This window comes from Podarcis liolepis (assembly GCF_965112155.1).
Source record: "Podarcis liolepis genome assembly, chromosome: 1".
Classification (NCBI taxonomy): Eukaryota; Metazoa; Chordata; class Lepidosauria; order Squamata; family Lacertidae; genus Podarcis; species Podarcis liolepis.
Genome location: NC_139554.1, coordinates 132,679,439 through 132,697,118, shown reverse-complemented (window position 1 = coordinate 132,697,118; position 17,680 = coordinate 132,679,439). Strand labels below are relative to the sequence as shown.

The window sequence follows — 17,680 nt, the reverse complement described above, 5'->3', positions numbered from 1 at the left end:
CAGTTTGGCACCTTTTTGAGTGAATTGGAGAATTCCAGTTTTTAGCTGAAATTGTGACTCCGGGGCTTAGAAAATTTCCCCCCCACAGGTTTTGTCTTCGAGGTCTGATTTCATTTCTTATGACAAAAAGGCTTCTGTTTCCACCACCAAACCTTTCACGGGAGAATTCGCAACAGTTTGGAACCATTTTTGAGTGAATTGGAGAATTTCAGATTTTTGCTGAAATTGTGACTCCCGGGCTTAGAAATTTTTTCCCCCACAGGTTTTGTCTTCGAGGGCTGATTTCATTTCTTATAATAAAAAGCCTTCTGTTTCCACCGCCAAACCTTTCAGGGGAGAATTTGCAACAGTTTGGCACCATTTTTGAGTGAACTGGAGAATTTCAGATTTTTGCTGAAATTGTGACCCCGGGGCTTAGAAATTTTTTCCCCACGGGTTTTGTCTTCGAGGGCTGATTTCATTTCCTATGATAAAAAGCCTTCTGTTTCCACCGCCAAACCTTTCTGGGGAGAATTTGCAACAGTTTGGCACCATTTTTGAGAAAATAGGAGAATTTCAGATTTGTCCTGAAATTGTGACCCCGGGGCTTAGGAAAAATTTTTTCACTGGTTTTGTCTTCGAGGGCTGATTTCATTTCCTATGATAAAAAGGCTTCTGTTTCCACCGCCAAACCTTTCAGGGGACGATTTGCAACAGTTTGGCACCATTTTTGAATGAACTGGAGAATTTCAGATTTTTGCTGAAATTGTGACCCCGGGGCTTAGAAATTTTTTTTTCTCACAGGTTAAGTTGTCGAGGGCTGATTTCATTTCCTATGATAAAATGCCTTCTGTTTCCACCGCCAAACCTTTCAGGGGAGAATTTGCAACAGTTTGGCACCATTTTTGAGTGAACTGGAGAATTTCAGATTTTTGCTGAAATTGTGACCCCGGGGCTTAGAAATTTTTTTCCCCACGGGTTTTGTCTTCGAGGTCTGATTTCATTTCTTATGACAAAAAGGCTTCTGTTTCCACCACCAAACCTTTCACGGGAGAATTCGCAACAGTTTGGAACCATTTTTGAGAGAATTGGAGAATTTCAGATTTTTGCTGAAATTGTGACCCCGGGGCTTAGAAATTTTTTTCCCCACGGGTTTTGTCTTCGAGGGCTGATTTCATTTCGTATGACAAAAAGGCTTCTGTTTCCACCGCCAAACCTTTCAGGGGACAATTTGCAACAGCTTGGCACCATTTTTGAGTGAACTGGAGAATTTCAGATTTTTGCTGAAATTGTGACCCCGGGGCTTAGAAAAATTTTCCCCCCACAGGTTTTGTCTTCGAAGTTTGATTTCTTAGCCTATGATAAAATGCCTTCTGTTTCCACCGCCAAACCTTTCAGGGGGGAATTTGCTACAGTTTGGCACCATTTTTGATTGAACTGGAGAATTTCAGATTTTTGCTGAAATTGTGACCCCGGGGCTTAGAATTTTTTTCCCCCACAGGTTTTGTCTTCAAGGGCTGCTTTCATTTCCTATGACAAAAACCCTTCTGTTTCCACCGCCAAACCTTTCAGGGGAGAATTACAACAGTTTGACACCATTTTTTAGGTGAATTGGAGAATTTCAGATTTTTGCTGAAATTGTGACCCCAGAGCTTAGAAATTTTTTCCCCCACAGGTTAAGTTGTCGAGGTTTGATTTCTTGGCCTATGATAAAAAGCCTTCTGTTTCCACCGCCAAACCTTTCAGGGGGGAATTTGCTACAGTTTGACACCATTTTTGAGTGAACTGTAGAATTTCAGATTTTTGCTGAAATTGTGACCCCGGGGCTTAGAAAATTTTGTTTCCACAGGTTTTTTCTTTGAGGGCTGATTTCATTTCCTATGATAAAATGCCTTCTGTTTCCACCGCCAAACCTTTCAGGGGGGAATTTGCTACAGTTTGGCACCATTTTTGAGTGAACTGTAGAATTTCAGATTTTTGCTGAAATTGTGACCCTGGGGCTTAGAAATTTTTTCCCCCCACAGGTTTTGTCTTCGAGGGCTGATTTCATTTCGTATGACAAAAAGGCTTCTGTTTCCACCGCCAAACCTTTCAGGGGACAATTTGCAACAGCTTGGCACCATTTTTGAGTGAACTGGAGAATTTCAGATTTTTGCTGAAATTGTGACCCCCGGGGCTTAGAAATTTTTTTCCCCACAGGTTAAGTTGTCAAGGGCTGATTTCTTGTGACCCCGGGGCTTTGGAATTTTTTTTTCACAGGTTATGTCTTCAAGGGCTGATTTCATGCCTTATGATAAAAAGCCTTCTGTTTCCACCGCCAAACCTTTCAGGGGAGAATTTGCAACAGCTTGGCACCATTTTTGAGTGAATTGGAGAATTTCAGATTTTTGCTGAAATTGTGACCCCGGGGCTTAGAAATTTTTTTTTCTCAGGTGATGTCTTCAAGGGCTGATTTCTTGGCCTGTGATAAAAAGCCTTCTGTTTCCAATGCCAAATCTTTCAGGGGAGAATTTGCCACAGTTTGGCACCATTTTTTAGTGAATTGGAGAATTTCGGATTTTTGCTGAAATTGTGACCGCGCGGCTTATGGATTTTTTCCAAAAAAGGTTTTCCCGCAAGTTCAGTCGTCAAGGGCTAATTCTTTTTCCGATGATAAATACCCTTCTGATTTCAACGAAAAACCTCTCAGGGGAGCATTTGCAACAGTTTGGCACTATTTTTAAGAGAATTGCAGAATGTCAGATTTTTGCTGAAATTGTGACCGCGCTGTGAGAGGTGTTTGCTGCTAAGCCGGCATCGATAAAAACTCCAGGCCGCTGCCAGTTATAATCTCTTTGATTTATTTGCAAAGTTCAAAAGAACATCTCCAGTGCTTCAAAGCATGTCCGACCCTGTTGGGAAAGATGCCGTGTCTGGTTTTTTAAAACTTTTTTTGGCCAACATGCAAGTCTGCGGAAACCCCGCCTCTGATTTCCTCTGTTTACAGAATGACTAGTTCAGCCTCCCCCCTGCCTCCCTCCTCTTCGCTGTCAGACGACAGACTGCTAATTATCTCTTTCGGCTCTCTATAAGTGCTGGTCTCTCCCCTTAGCTCTTTCCCCGTTTGCCTCTCCCTGACATCCACCCCCTCCTCAAAGGCCCCCTCCCGCTCAGGAGACCCGACTGTACCCATCTCTCTTTCCTCCGGGGTGGTAGGGGAGAAGCCAGCAAAACTAGCCTCTTCCTCATCCGTCTCTTCGAACACCCCCCTCCAACCCCCAATTCCTGGTGTTCCCCAGTCGACGCCTTCATCTTCTCCCTCCTCCTCGTCCGATGCTGGGAAACCTTCGAATTCATCGTCTGTTGTTTCGAAAAGCTGTTGAAAGAACCTACCCCTGGTTTTGGGTTTGTCAGGGAAGAAATTGTGGAACCCCTCCACCAGGCCCTTGTCGGTGATACTGTCTTCCGGGACCCAGGTATTCTCTGATGTCGGGGCCCCTTCCCACACCACCAAATATTCCAAATTCCCCCCTCTCCAACGAGAGTCCAGTATTTCCGTTACCTCGTTGCACTGCTCCCTTTCCTCCATTTCGGGTGGTGGGCTTTCCCCCTCCCCACTACCCTGGCTCCTTCCCCCTCCCTGTAGGGGAACAGCAGTGACCTGTGGAACACCGGATGGATTCTCATGCTCTCTGGCAACCTAAGCTTAAACGCCACCGGATTTATTTGTTGGATAACCTCAAAAGGCCCCACCTTCCTGGGCTTGAGCTTTTTGCAGCCCCCTCTCCAAGGCAACCCTTGCGTGGACAACCACACCTTGTCCCCAACCCTGATGACCTCCCCCGGCTGCCGATGTTTGTCGGATTCCTTCTTGTATAACTCCTTAGCCCTTTCCAAATTCAACTGCAGCTGTCTGTGGATTGCCTCCATCTCCTCCACAAACTGTTCAGCTGCGGGACCACTCCACGACTCCTCTCCCCTTCCCGGGAAAGCCCTTGGATGATGCCCGTGATTGGCAAAGAACGGAGTCATCCCAGTGGATACATTCTCCACGTTATTGTAAGCAAACTCTGCCAGGGCTAGTTTGTCCACCCAATCGTTCTGTTTTTGACTTACATAACACCACAAATACTGTTGTAAAACAGCATTCGCCCTCTCCGCTTGCCCATTGGTCTCGGGGTGCCTAGCCGTAGTGAAACTCACTTCCACCTGTAGCAACCCCATGAGCTTGCGCCAAAAATGTGAGGTGAATTGAGCCCCCTGGTCCAAAACCACCCGTGCAGGTACCCCATGCAACCTAAACACCTGCTCTACAAACAGCTGGGCTGTTTCTTCCGCTGTAATGGCATGCGAACAGGGCACGAAATGGCACATTTTGGTCAGGAGATCCACCACCACCATGATAGCGGATTTACCCTTACATCTGGGCAGATCAGTGATAAAATCCACCCCTGCCACCTCCCATGGCTTTCCTGGTGTTGGCAGCAGTTCCAGCAACCCCGCTGGTGCCGCCCTTTCCCCTTTGGCCCTCTGGCATGTGTCACACCCTCGCACATATTCCTTTACGTCCTCTCTCACCCTTGGCCACCAAAATTCCCATGTGACCAGTAGCATGGTCTTATGCTGTCCAAAATGCCCTGCCGTGCAGCTGTCATGGAGTTGCTTGAGAATTCTGCCCCGAAGGTTTTCACCTGGAACGTACAAGGCCCCCTATGGTACAGGAGCCCCCCTTTCACTTCAAAACCCCCCTCGGCACCCCCTTTTCCTCTTAACTCCCCCATCTTTTGTCTGGCAAAGTCATCGTCTCTGAGCAGTTGCATTAGTTCGCCGTCCTTGACTAACGTTCCCCCACACATCCATTTGCTCTCGGGGAACATCAGTCTTGCCACCGGAGGCCCTTCTCCCGTCATATACTCGGGTTTCCAGGAGAGCGCATCCGCCCTCGCATTCTGCTCTCCCGGCACATATTGAATCTTAAAGTTGAAGTTGGCAAAGAACTCTGCCCATCTTATCTATCTCTGGCACAACACCCGTGCCATACGCCAGTACTCCAATTTTTTTGTGGTCAGTGCACACCAAAATTTGGTGCTTTGCCCCAATCAGGAAGTGCCTCCATTGTTTGAAAGCAGCGACGATCGAAAGCTATTCCTTATCATAGATGTAGTTCTGCTCCGATTTGTTCAGTTTCCGTGAAAAAAAGGCACATGGTCGCCACTCCCCCTTTTGATATGGCTGCAGCAGCACCGCCCCAATCGTCTGATCCAACGTATCTGTCTCCACATGTAGTGGTTGAGCAGGGTCGATGTGGATCAGTTGCTCCTCCGAAGCGAAAGCCCTCTTAAGCTTCTCAAACCCCTCTTGGGCTGCCTGAATCCACTGAAACCTTTTCTTGACACTGAGACAATCCGTTATGGGCGCCGTCAGTTTTGCGAAATCCTTGATGAATTTCCTGTAGAAATTGCTGAAACCCAGGAAACGCTGAACATCTTTCCTGGTCTTGGGACTCTCCCATTCCACCACCGTCTTCATTTTCTCCAGATCCATGGCCAAACCCTGGTCCGACAGCCGGTACCCCAGGAATTCGACTTCCTTTGCGTGGAACTGACATTTCTCCAGCTTGACTCACAAGCAATGCTCCTTAAATTTGCTCAGGACCTGACGTATGTCCTTTACATGCTGTTTCTCGTCTTCGGAGTACACTAGCAAGTCGTCCAAAAAGCACACACAGTTCTGGTACAGCAAAGGTCCTAGTACGTGGTGCATGAAGGCTTGGAAACAGTGACTTCCGCACTCCAAACCGAAGGGCATGACGAGATACTCAAATGCCCCCAGTGGTGTGAACATGGTGGTCTTCCACTCATCCCCCTCTCGCACGCGGATGAGGTTGTATGCCCCCCGGAGGTCCAGCTTGGTGAAAATCTTCCCTTTGTGCACCCGGGCCAGAACATCGTCGATCCTCGGCATTGGGAAAGCCACCGGTTCCGTCAGGCTGTTCAGGGTTCTAAAGTCCACTACAAGCCTCCTTTCTTTAGTCGATTTCTTGTCCACGAAGAAAACGGGGCTCCCCGCTGCCGCCTTGGACTCCCTGATGAACCCCCTTCTTAGATTTTTCTCAATAAAATCCCTTAGGTCCTTAATCTCCCCCTCCGACATGGAATAGCTCTTTCCCACCGGGAACGTGGCCCCCGGGACCAGGTTGATCTGACAATCATATGGTCGATGCGGCGGCAACGCGTCAGCCGCTTTCTTGCTGAACACCTCCTGTAGATCCCTGTAACACGACGGGATCTCGGTCGTCCCCGCTCTGCATGCTGCTGCCCTCCTGCCCTCCTTTTGTTGAGGTTGCCCTTGAGCCAGGCAGTTCTTCATGCAGTGCGTCGAACCAAACGTCAGGGACCGTTGATGCCAGGAAACCACCGGATCGTGCAAAGCCAACCAGCTCATGCCCAATATGATAGGCGGACCCGCCAGTGTGGCCACGTGAAAGGCAATGACCTCGGAGTGGGTAGACACCCGCATCCGCATCGGAGGTGTTCAATGCGTCACTTCACCTCCCAGCAGTTCTCTTCCATCAATTGTGGTCACTTGCAGCAGAAAATCCAAAGGCCTCATGTTCAGTTGGTGCTGCGCTGCAAATTCCTTGCTAAAAAAGGACGCTGAAGCACCAGAATCAACTAGTGCCAACTCCTCCACCGCCTGGCCATTTGGGAGTTCTAGGACCACCTTCAACACTATGCTTGCTTTGGGGTGCCCAAGCCGAGGACTTTCGGTGTTGCTCCCACCTGGCTGTTGCCCCGGTCCACCACCAGCCAGGCTTTTTCGTTTCCCAAAGGCTGGGCTTCCTCTGCCTCTGCCTGTTGGGTGGCCCCCACCATTCCCTGCCAGTTACAACACTCTGGACACACTCTGGCAAAGTGCCCAGTCTTCTGACACACAAAACATCTTTTTGCCGCTTGCCAGTCTTTTTTCTCCTTCCCTGCTGACCGTTGGGCTTTCAAACTCTCCCGCACCCGGGCTGTGCCTATCTCCATGGGCTCCTGCTCTTGTTGACGTTCTGAGGCAGCTGCAGGCATTTCAAGAATGCGGTCACCATGGAAACTCGGCTCTCTGCCTTGCTTCCTTTCCCGCCATCTGGCTTCCTGTCTCAAACCCACCGCAAGAGCAGCCTTCGTTAATTCATCCATATTTTTAGGACGGGTGCCCCTTGCAAGCTCGTCCTTAATTTCTGGGTTCAGTCCATTTTTAAACAAAGCTTGTACAGGGTCGGCCTCTAAATCCCAACCCAGTTTCTGCACGAGCATAGCGAATTCTGACCAGTAACTGCGTACCGTGGATTTGCCTTGTTTCAAAGCCAAAAGCTCCTCCTGCGTCTTGTCAATTAAACTTTGATCTGCATAAAGTCCATAGCTTGCCAAAACTTGGCCACATTTCTGAGGGCTTCATTATTCGAGGCTATTAACGGCCGGATCCAAATTCTAGCCCCTCCCGCCAGGTATCTAATTATGTGAGCAACTTTCAGGGCATCGTCCCCAAACTTAGCCGATTCAAGCTCTAAAAAATATCCCATCTCGGTTTTGAAATCCAAGTAACTTTCCGGGTCGCCATGGAACCTTTCCACCCACACTTGCTTGCCCCCATCTGCCGATAGCCCACCTGTGGGTCCTCTCTGAGCAGCTCTGGCTTCTTCCAAACGGGCCTGCAAGACGGACGATCTCTGTTCCAGAGCGACATTTCTCTTTCTCAGCTCCAAGACCTCCTTCTCCATTCTGAGGCTTATTCCTTATTCCGCCAGCTTTTCAGCAGCAATTAGTGACACGGCATGCTGTGAGAGGTGTGTGCTGCCAAGCCGGCATAGATGAAAACTCCAGGCTCGCTGCCAGATACAATCTGTTTGATTTATTTACAAAGTTCAAAAGAACATCTCCAGTGCTTCAAAGCATGTCCGACCCTGTCGGGAAAGATGCCGTGTCTGGTTCCTTTTTCCTTTTTTTTGCCCAACATGCAAGTCTGCGAAAACCCCGCCTCTGATTTCCTTCGTTTACAGAATGACTAGTTCCGGGCTCAGCCTACCCCTGCCTGCCTCCTCTTTGCTGTCAGACGACAGACTACTAATTATCTCTTTCGGCTCTCTATAAGTGCTGGTCTCTCCCCTTAGCTCTTTTCCCCGTTTGCCTCTCCCTGACACGCACGGCTTAGGGAATTTTTCAAAAAAAGGTTTTCCCGCAAGTTCAGTCGTCGAGGGCTAATTCTTTTTCTGATGATAAATACCCTTCTGTTTCCACCGAATAACCTCTCAGGGGAGCATTTGCAAGAGTTTGGCACCATATTTGAGTGAATTGCATAATGTCAGTTTTTTGCTGAAATTGTGACGGTGCGGCTTAGGGATTTTTTCAAAAAAAGGTTTTTCCGCAAGTTCAGTCGTCAAGGGCTAATTCTTTTTCCGGTTATAAAAAAACCTTCTGTTTCCACCCAAAAACCTCTCAGGGGAGCATTTGCAAGAGTTTGGCACCATATTTGAGTGAATTGCATAATGTCAGTTTTTTGCTGAAATTGTGACGGTGCGGCTTAGGGATTTTTTTAAAAAAAGGTTTTTCCGCAAGGTCAGTCGTCGAAGGCTAATTATTATTCCGATGATAAAAAGCCTTCTGTTTCCTCCGAAAAACCTCTCAGGAGAGCATTTGCAAGAGTTTGGCACCATTTTTGAGTAAATTGCAGAACGTCAGATTTTTGCTGAAATTGTTAGGGATTCTTGCAAAAAAGGTTTTTCCAAATGTTCAGATGTCAAGGGCTAATTATTATTCCGATGATAAAAAGCCTTCTGTTTCCACCCAAAAACCACTCGGGAGCATTCAGAAGAGTTTGGCTCCATTTTTGAGTAAATTGCAGAACGTCGGATTTCAGGGATAGCCGCCTGAAGCCTTTGGAGCGCAGCAGGAACTTGCGCTGCGCTCTGAAGGCTTCAGGTTCCTTTTCCTGAAGCCGGGAGAGCAAGACTCTCCTGGCTTCAGCAGAGAGGGAGAGGTGTGCAGCGCCCCTTCAGCCAAGCGGGAGGAGAAATGGAAGGGGCTCCATTTCTCCTGCCGCTTCGCTGAAGGGGCGCTGAGCAGAGAGGGGGATAATTTTTTTTCCTTATTCTCCCCCTCTAAAACAAGGTGCGTCCTATGGTCGGGTGCGTCCTGTAGAGTGAAATATATGGTAAGAAGAAGAAGAAGAGTTTGAATTTGATATCCCGCTTTATCACTACCCGAAGGAGTCTCAAAGCGGCGAACATTCTCCTTTCCCTTCCTCCCCCACAGCAAACACTCTGTGAGGTGAGTGGGGCTGAGAGACTTCAGAGAAGTGTGACTAGCCCAAGGTCATCCTGCAGCTGCATGTGGAGGAGTGAGGAAGCGAACCCGGTTCACCAGATTACGAATCTACCGCTCTTAACCACTACACCACACTGGCTCTCACACTGGTAAGCTGCTCAAGTAAAATTCAAATGGTGTCACAAAAGCTCAGGCATGCCTGAGTGAGGCCAGAACTCTGCTGATAGTTCTCCATTGTCACGTTAGCAGAGACTGCAATTCTTGCCAGACAGCCCTGCCCTAAATCAATAACAAAGACTGCCCCCAACTCAAAATCACCGGAAAATTAATTGTTGGGTGGAGCCTTGAATTTTTTTACTATGCGAGAGCGAGAGCGAGAGAGGAAGCAATCAAAATGCCACAAATAAAAGATATTATGATTAAATTAATGCAGCTGGCTCACACAAACAAATGCAACAAAATATATTCTTTTATTATTCTTAACCATTATATTTTTACACTACAACAAAGCAATATAATTTTTTGGGGTACAAAATTAATGTTACTGAACATACAATGCTTAAGAATGCCACACCAAACATTAATTTAGCTTTTTGCCTAATCCTCTCCAAAATTCCCTGCGAAGAATGAGGTATTCTCTCTGGCAATCCCAGCATTATGATTATGAATGCTGTGAGACATGAACTATCGTTTTTGTGGAACTGTATAGCTCTGATAATTATGGCTGGTTTTCTGAGCATATCCACGTCGCCGGGACCCACTGGGGCTCATCTTGTGCTCGGCGCACAGCTGACAGTAGCTGCATACAAGCCTCCTGCAAATTGTCGTTCACAATCACGTGATCGAAGAACTGACCAAACTGAGCTTCCATTTTCTTAGCCGACTCTTCCATCTCCTGCAGATCTTCTTCCTACAGAGAGCAAAGCAACAAGAAGCTCAAGGCAGAACTTAGAGACATGGTGAATAATGGCTTATTTCAAGACCAACGGGGTGACTACTCTTAACATTTCTGAAGGTAAGAAGTCAGAAAACTGCACAGTATTTTTTTTTATAGGGCAGATCAGTGTACAGTGATACCTCGGGCTACATACGCTTCAGGTTACAGACTCCGCTAACCCAGAAATAGTACCTCGGGTTAAGAACTTTGCTTCAGGATGAGAACAGAAATTGTGCTCCAGCGGCACGGCATAAGCAGGAGGCCCCATTAGCTAAAGTGGTGCTTCAGGTTAAGAACAGTTTCAGGTTAAGAACGGACCTCCGGAATGAATTAAGTACTTAACCCGAGGTACCACTGTATACTGTACCTGTGTAAAAATTGTAACTTGGTGTAAATAAAATCCATAAACCTTCAACATATATCCATAAATAGATAAGAGTCCAGTTGTACTTCAAAATCGTTCATGAACTACAACTTCCATTCTGCTTTTCAATATCGGCTGAATAGAGTGCTAATCTAATGCCCATTTTGATAGTTGTGTTCTTCTTGAGTCCAGTAATACAGAACAAGCATTTCTGCTAATACGCAGTTTATAGCACCTCCACGTGGGGCTGTCTACTTGGCTGCCGTGATTAGTGTGGTTGTGGAAACCCAGTCTTAAGACCTGCTAATCACACAAACCACAATTGCTGAATGAAATTGTGGAGCTGGCTTTCACAAATGGCACCTCCATACAGGTCTGCTAGGTTGTAAGCCATTGGTAAAGGTAAAGGTAAAGGGACCCCTGACCGTTAGGTCCAGTCGTGACCGACTCTAGGATTGCGGCGCTCATCTCGCTTTATTGGCCAAGGGAGCCGGCGTACAGCTTCCAGGTCATGTGGCCAGCATGACTAAGCCGCTTCTGGCGAACCAGAGCAGCACATGGAAACACCATTTACCTTCCCACCTATTTATCTACTTGCACTTTGATGTGCTTTCGAACTGCCAGGTTGGCAGGAGCAGGGACCAAGCAATGGGAGCTCACATCATCACGGGGATTCAAACCGCCGAACTTCTGATCAGAAAGTCCTAGGCTCTGTGGTTTAGACTCTATCCTAAACACTCTCCCTGCTGTTGTATTTGAACAGGACTCAAGGGGGCGGGGGAAAGGAAGAGCTGAATATTGAAGAAGGGAGACACAGAAATCAAGGTTCTCATGCTGGGTATACTATAAAGAGGGAGGCATAACCATATTTAAAGAGGCCAAATAAAACTATTTATTAAATTATTATTATTATAATAATATTATTATCATCATCATCATCCACCCATCTGACTGGGTTTCCTCAGCCACTCTGGGTGGCTCCCAACTAAATATTTAAAACACAATAAAACATAAACCTCTAAATGTCAGAATTCTTTTACTCCCACAATGTTGACCCAAAGAGTTTTTTTAAAAACGTGTGATGCGATAAATATGAGGCTTTAAAAAAGTTAAAGAGTACTAGTGCGTGTAACAGTGAACTTGGATTAATTGACTTCAGATCTTACTTCAAGCTTAATTGTCAGGGTAATTTTAGGAATTTACTATTTCAGAGTCCTGTCCCCCCCAAATATCATCTATAAAACTGAAATGATTGTCTTCCTCGCAGCATGGATTTGAAGATATTTTGCATACAAGGGCATATCAAGGAGGTGGTTGGGTTTCACGTCATATCACATCAATCCATCCCCACCTCTCTCCTCCCCTCCTCTCACCTTAAATTTCATATTCACATAGTAGTCCGTGATCATCCGAGCATTTTTCCGGGACTGCTTCATACAGCTCAAGCTTGATGGCTTAATAAATATAATGTAAGGCTTCAGTTCATGAGTACGAGCCAGTGGAATACTCTGAAAGAGAAAAATACAATACAAAAAACTGTCAGCATCGCCCTTGAGCCAGTGCACCAACTGGACTCATTCAACTCAACCCCGACTGGGCTAGGCAAGCTGGGTAGCACCGCCAGAGACCTCCTTTCTCACAGGAACAGGTCACAGTGCTGTGGACTCACAGCTTAGAGCTGAGAGCACCGGATTCACTGTCTCAATAATACAGTCGTTGCGCAGCAGAGTTTTGCAGAGTCTTGCAGAGTATAAACCACTCGGAGAGCAGCTCTGTAGAATATCTTCCTTTTATTCTGTAACTACAACTATGATACAAAACTATATACAGAGCTGAATATTCTGAGCATAAATCAATGCTACACTGAGAGTCTGCAGCTGCTCTTAGCAGCAACCTTATCTCTACTATCTCTAACACTCTCTCTCTCTCCGATACACTGACTGACTGACTGACTCTCTCTCTCACACACACACACACACTGATATATTGCTGGGCAGAATAAGTAGATAGCAGGACATGCCTCCTCCTCTCTGGAGAGTCAGCAGAGACCATCAGGAGATCATCAGGAGATTCTTGGGTATGGGAGGGGTGAAATCTCCTCAAAAACCCCACGGCCATTTCAACTTGATGTGTTGCATTCAGACAAGATAAATACATTTGTCTTTTTCAAGTTTTATTCTGATTAAAAATAACTGTATATTTAAAAGACAGAGGCTACAATTCAAATATGCATATGCACTGACTCCAACAGGACTAGATCTATCCTCTCTGCAGTTTAAAGTCATTAAAGAATGCTTGCGACAAAAACAATAGTATTACTGACCATTCATAGTCCAGGCATCCTTCGGTAACAATGCCATATTAGTTTTCAAACAGAATTAAATCATGATTTAAAAAAAGGTAAAGGTAAAGGGACCCCTGACCGTTAGGTCCAGGTTGCGGCGCTCATCTCGCTTTACTGGGCGAGGGAGCAGACTTTTGTCTGCAGACAGTTTTTCTGGGTACCGACTTATATTATATAAGGTAAAGGGACCCCTGACCATTAGGTCCAGTCGTGGCCGACTCTGGGGTTGCGGTGCTCATCTCACTTTATAGGCCAAGGGAGCTGGCATACAGCTTCTGGGTCATGTGGCCAGCATGACTAAGCCGCTTCTGGCGAACCAGAGCAGCGCACGGAAACGCCGTTTACCTTCCCACCAGAGCGGTACCTATTTATCTACTTGCACTTTGATGTGCTTTCAAACTGATAGGTTGGCAGGAGCAGGGACCGAGCAACAGGAGCTCACCCCGTCGCGGGGATTCGAACAGCCGACCTTCTGATCGGCAAGTCCTAGGCTCTGTGGTTTAACCCACAGCACCACCCGTGGCCCTAACATTATATATATTATATATATTACATACATGGATATTATTCCTCCCTAGCCTTGTCATATTTGTATTTTATTTGTGCTCCAGAGTCCCTTTGTTTCAAATTTCATTTCAGATTTTCCCTGGCCTCCAAATACGGAACCAAGGAGCTTTGCACATGACCTGTAGACAGTAACATTATTTTCTTCGTGACTCACCTGAGGCTCTAAGTCCACTATACAGATCTTCCCTTCATCAAGCACTGCGCGTACGGCATCAATGCTCGTGCCGTAGAGATTCCCCTTGTACTCTCCATACTCCATCATTCTGCAAAGGCGATCAACAAGGGAGGAGGAGACGGGCAAGGTGAGAGGGGCCTGCTTCAAGCAAAAGGTATTTAAAACCTTCACACCCTGTGCTTCAGGTGAACAAAATGTGTTGGGGAGCGTAGCAAAAACATTTCCTTCCGGGGTCCCACCAGAACTTGTGATTTGCTTTTTGTGGCTGTATTCTGAAACATGTCACCGATGGTGCAATAGTGCAGTGGCCGCAGCACATTCTCACGTCATTCTGTCCCAGAAACTCCAGCGGGTGCAGAATGCTGCAGTGAGGCTCCTCACTGGGTCTCTGCCATGGGAGCATATTCACCCAGTGCTTTTCCAGCTGCACTGGCTCCCGGTGGAGTACAGGGTCAGATTTAAGGTGCTGGTTTTGACCTTTAAAGCCCTTCACCGCCTAGGACCCTCGTACCTACGGGACCGCCTCTCCCGGTATGCCCCACGGAGAGCCTCAAGGTCCATAAATAGCAACACCCTAGTGGTCCCGGGCCCTAAGGAAGTCAGATTGGCTTCAAGCAGAGCCAGGGCCTTTTCAGCACTGGCCCCAACTTGGTGGAACGCTCTGCCTCTTGAGACCAGGGCCCAGCAGGATCTGATTTCTTTCCGCAGGGCCTGTAAGACAGAGTTGTTCCACCTGGCCTTTGGCTTGGAGCCAATTTGATTCCCTCCCCCTTTCTTTTTCCTTTCTTCTCCTGTGATGAGGCTGCATTTTAATATTTTAATGTTTCAATATTTTAATGTTGTATTTTAATCTTGTTTTTAAGTGGTATTCATTCAACTTGTTTTTATTATTGCTTGTTAGCCGCCCTGAGCCCGGCCTTGGCTGGGGAGGGCGGGGTATAAATAAAAATTATTATTATTATTATTATTATTATTATTATTATTATTATTATTATTATTTAGTTGTTCTGCATCACTTCTCTAGTATTGCTGCACTGCGGCTGCCTGGAGGGGAGCTGTTGCACTGTAGCGCTACAATAGCTGGACAACCTCCCCCCGTCCCTCTGGAACATTTGTGCTATAAAAAGTCAGAGAATATCAGCAGGAAGCTATTGGAAATGCACAGACTGGAAATGAAGCTATGCGTCCGCCCCAAAGAAATGTAAATCTAAGGATTACCTGTGACCGTACACCATATTTTCAAAGGTTTCCTTCAACACATAGTGGTACTCTCGGCCATTCTCTTCATAGCTCTTTTGAGCACGAGTTGTGTCTGTTTAAAAAGAAAAAAAAATGGCAGCGCTGTTATAAACCTGTTAATTCCCTGGTAAATAATTACAGTGGTACCTCGGTTTTTGAACAGCTTAGTTCACGAACAACTTGGAACCCAAACGCTGCAAAACCGGAAGTAGGTGTTCCGGTTTTTGAACTTTATTTTCGGAAGCTGAACGTGCTCTGAGTCCCCGTTTTTCCTGTTGCACTGCTAATTTGCGCCCCCTCCCCATTGTAATTCAAGCCTTCCGTTTCCGATTGCAGTGTTCTGAGGTGATATTTGGAGCTTATATTTGGTACTTTTGTTTTTTGCTATTTATTTTGCGTTTTTTGTTTTGAGGGTCTTCCAGTTAATTTGTTTTTGTGACTGTGTGGATCCCAGTTCAGCTACTGATTGATTGATTGATGGTTTGTGTGACTGCGGAAATGGATAAAAGTCCCCCATCCAAACAATGACTATCATCGGTGCGGGTAAGAAATTTCTTAAATTTTTATTTTTATCATCTACAATACTGCTTTATTTATTTTATAGTGCAGTAAATTGATAATTGCTTTCATTTTATGGATCAGTGGTCTCATTATATATTAAACTTCATGTCAAATTGCTGTTTTAGGGGTTGTTTTTAAAAGTCTGGAACGGATTAATCCATTTTGCATGACTTTCTATGGGAAAGCGAGCCTTGGTTTTGGAACGCTTTGGTTTTGGAACAGGCTTCTGGAACGGATTAAGTTTGAGACCCAAGGTACCACTGTACTTGGATGAAACCTTTTGGCAAAGCTTCCCCTCTCCTCCTACTGCTAGATTTAAGGATATATGAAAAATGTCACGTACGTGGCACGGCACTTTGAAAGTGATGAGGGTTTATACCAATAAGCCGCCGCCGTAGCTCGTTCACTCCCACACCTGAAGGACCTGTTTCAAGAAAGGAAACAGGTAAGAGCCAAATGAATGCATCACGTCCCCAGTACTATGCGCCCTATTTGTAACAGAAGAAGAGCAGTTTCACGTGACCAGTAATGCTCATCACAATTCCTCAAAGTTATATAAAGAGTAGAAAAACAATTTATTTGCAGAGGTGGTAGTGAGCACCTGCCTTTCTGAAGAGATGCCAATCCAAGAATTACAGGTGTACCGCCGGGACCACATAACACCAGTCCTGAGAGATCTGCATTGGCTCCCAGTACATTTCCGAGCACAATTCAAAGTGTTGGTGCGGACCTTTAAAGCCCTAAACGGCCTCGGCCCACTAGACCTGAAGGAGCGTCTCCACCCCCATCGTTCTACCCGGACACTGAGGTCCAGTGACGAGGGCCTTCTGGTGGTTCCCTCATTGCAAGAAGTGAGGTTACAGGGAACCAGACAGAGGGCCTTCTCAGTAGTGGCACCCTCCCTTCAGATGTGAAGGAAATAAGCAGCTATCATATCTTTAAAAGACATCTGAAGGCAGCCCTGTTGAGGGAAGTTTTTAATATTTAATGCTGTATTGTTTTTAACACTCGATTGGAAGCCGCCCAGATGGGCGGGGTATAAATAATAAATTATTATTATTATTATTATTATTATTATTATTATTATTATTATTACCTCATTTTATTGCACTTTGCACGATTGCGCTTCATATATCCATTGCTCCTTACAAGGACATGGGATCAGCCTGGCTGCTCCCAGGAGAAGGAAGCTCCAATGCTCCTCTTCTGGCCACAGGGCTAGGGCTAGAGCTGGATCCCAACCCACCCCCCGCAGCCAGGGGGGCCTGGCTTAATAAGACTACAGTATAAAGGTAAAGGTAAAGGGACCCCTGACCATTAGGTCCAATTGTGGCCAACTCTGGGGTTGTGGCGCTCATCTCGCTTTATTGGCCAAGGGAGCCAGCGTACAGCTTCCGGGTCATGTGGCCAGCATGACTAAGCCGCTTCTGGCAAACCAGAGCAGCGCACGGAAACGCCATTTACCTTCCTGCTGGAGCGGTACCTATTTATCTACTTGCACTGTGTGCTTTCGAACTGCTAGGTTGGCAGGAGCTGGGACTGAGAAACGGGAGCCCACCCAGTCGTGGGGATTCGAACCGCCGACCTTCTGATCGGCTAGTCCTAGGCTCTATGGTTTAACCCACAGCGCCACCCACGTCCCTTAAGACTACAGTATAGTGTAAACATAAATTTTACATGCACTGGGAAACAAAAAAAAAGTGACTTGCTTTATTGCAATATTTGTTTTATTGCAGTGGTGTGGAACTGAACTCGCGATATCGCCAAGGTACGCCTGTACTTTCTCTGTACAAATTCAAGGGAAGTTATGAGGTGAGGCGAGGTGAGGTGAGTCCCACTGATACAGTGAAGGATGTGTGCCTGATGTGCAGATCTGAGGCAGCTACCACCAGGTATGCTCAGGAGTTTGCCAACACAGCTGTTGCAGATTTAGCTGTGGCTAGTGGCTCGACAGGGACATGGGTGGCACTGTGGGTTAAACCACAGAGCCTAGGACTTGCCGATCGGAAGGTCGGCGGTTCGAATCCCCGTGACGGGGTGAGCTCCTGTTGCTCAGTCCCAGCTCCTGCCAACCTAGCAGTTCGAAAGCATGTCAAAGTTCAAGTAGATTAATAGGTACCGCTCCGGTGGGAAGGTAAACGGCATTTCCATGCGCTGCTCTAGTTCACCAGAAGTGATTTAGTCATGCTCGCCACATGACCTGGAAGCTGCACGCCGGCTCCCTCGG

The 17,680-nt window shown here is 46.6% G+C and overlaps 1 protein-coding gene across 6 annotated transcripts in view; it reads right to left on the bottom strand.

Moving 5' to 3' along the window:
• Window positions 1-9,717: 9,717 nt before the first annotated feature.
• Window positions 9,718-17,680, bottom strand: part of MPP4 (MAGUK p55 scaffold protein 4) — a 42,213-nt gene continuing 34,250 nt past the window's right edge. For all 6 annotated transcript variants that reach the window (XM_083473413.1, XM_083473412.1, XM_083473411.1 and 3 more), the window contains 5 exons: window positions 15,797-15,877; window positions 14,872-14,965; window positions 13,633-13,741; window positions 11,941-12,075; window positions 9,718-10,176 (listed from right to left, as the gene is read on the bottom strand). In XM_083473413.1, the coding sequence (XP_083329539.1) occupies window positions 9,985-10,176; window positions 11,941-12,075; window positions 13,633-13,741; window positions 14,872-14,965; window positions 15,797-15,877 (611 nt within the window). In that variant the 3' untranslated portion in view covers window positions 9,718-9,984. The remainder of the gene's footprint in view (window positions 10,177-11,940; window positions 12,076-13,632; window positions 13,742-14,871; window positions 14,966-15,796; window positions 15,878-17,680) is intronic.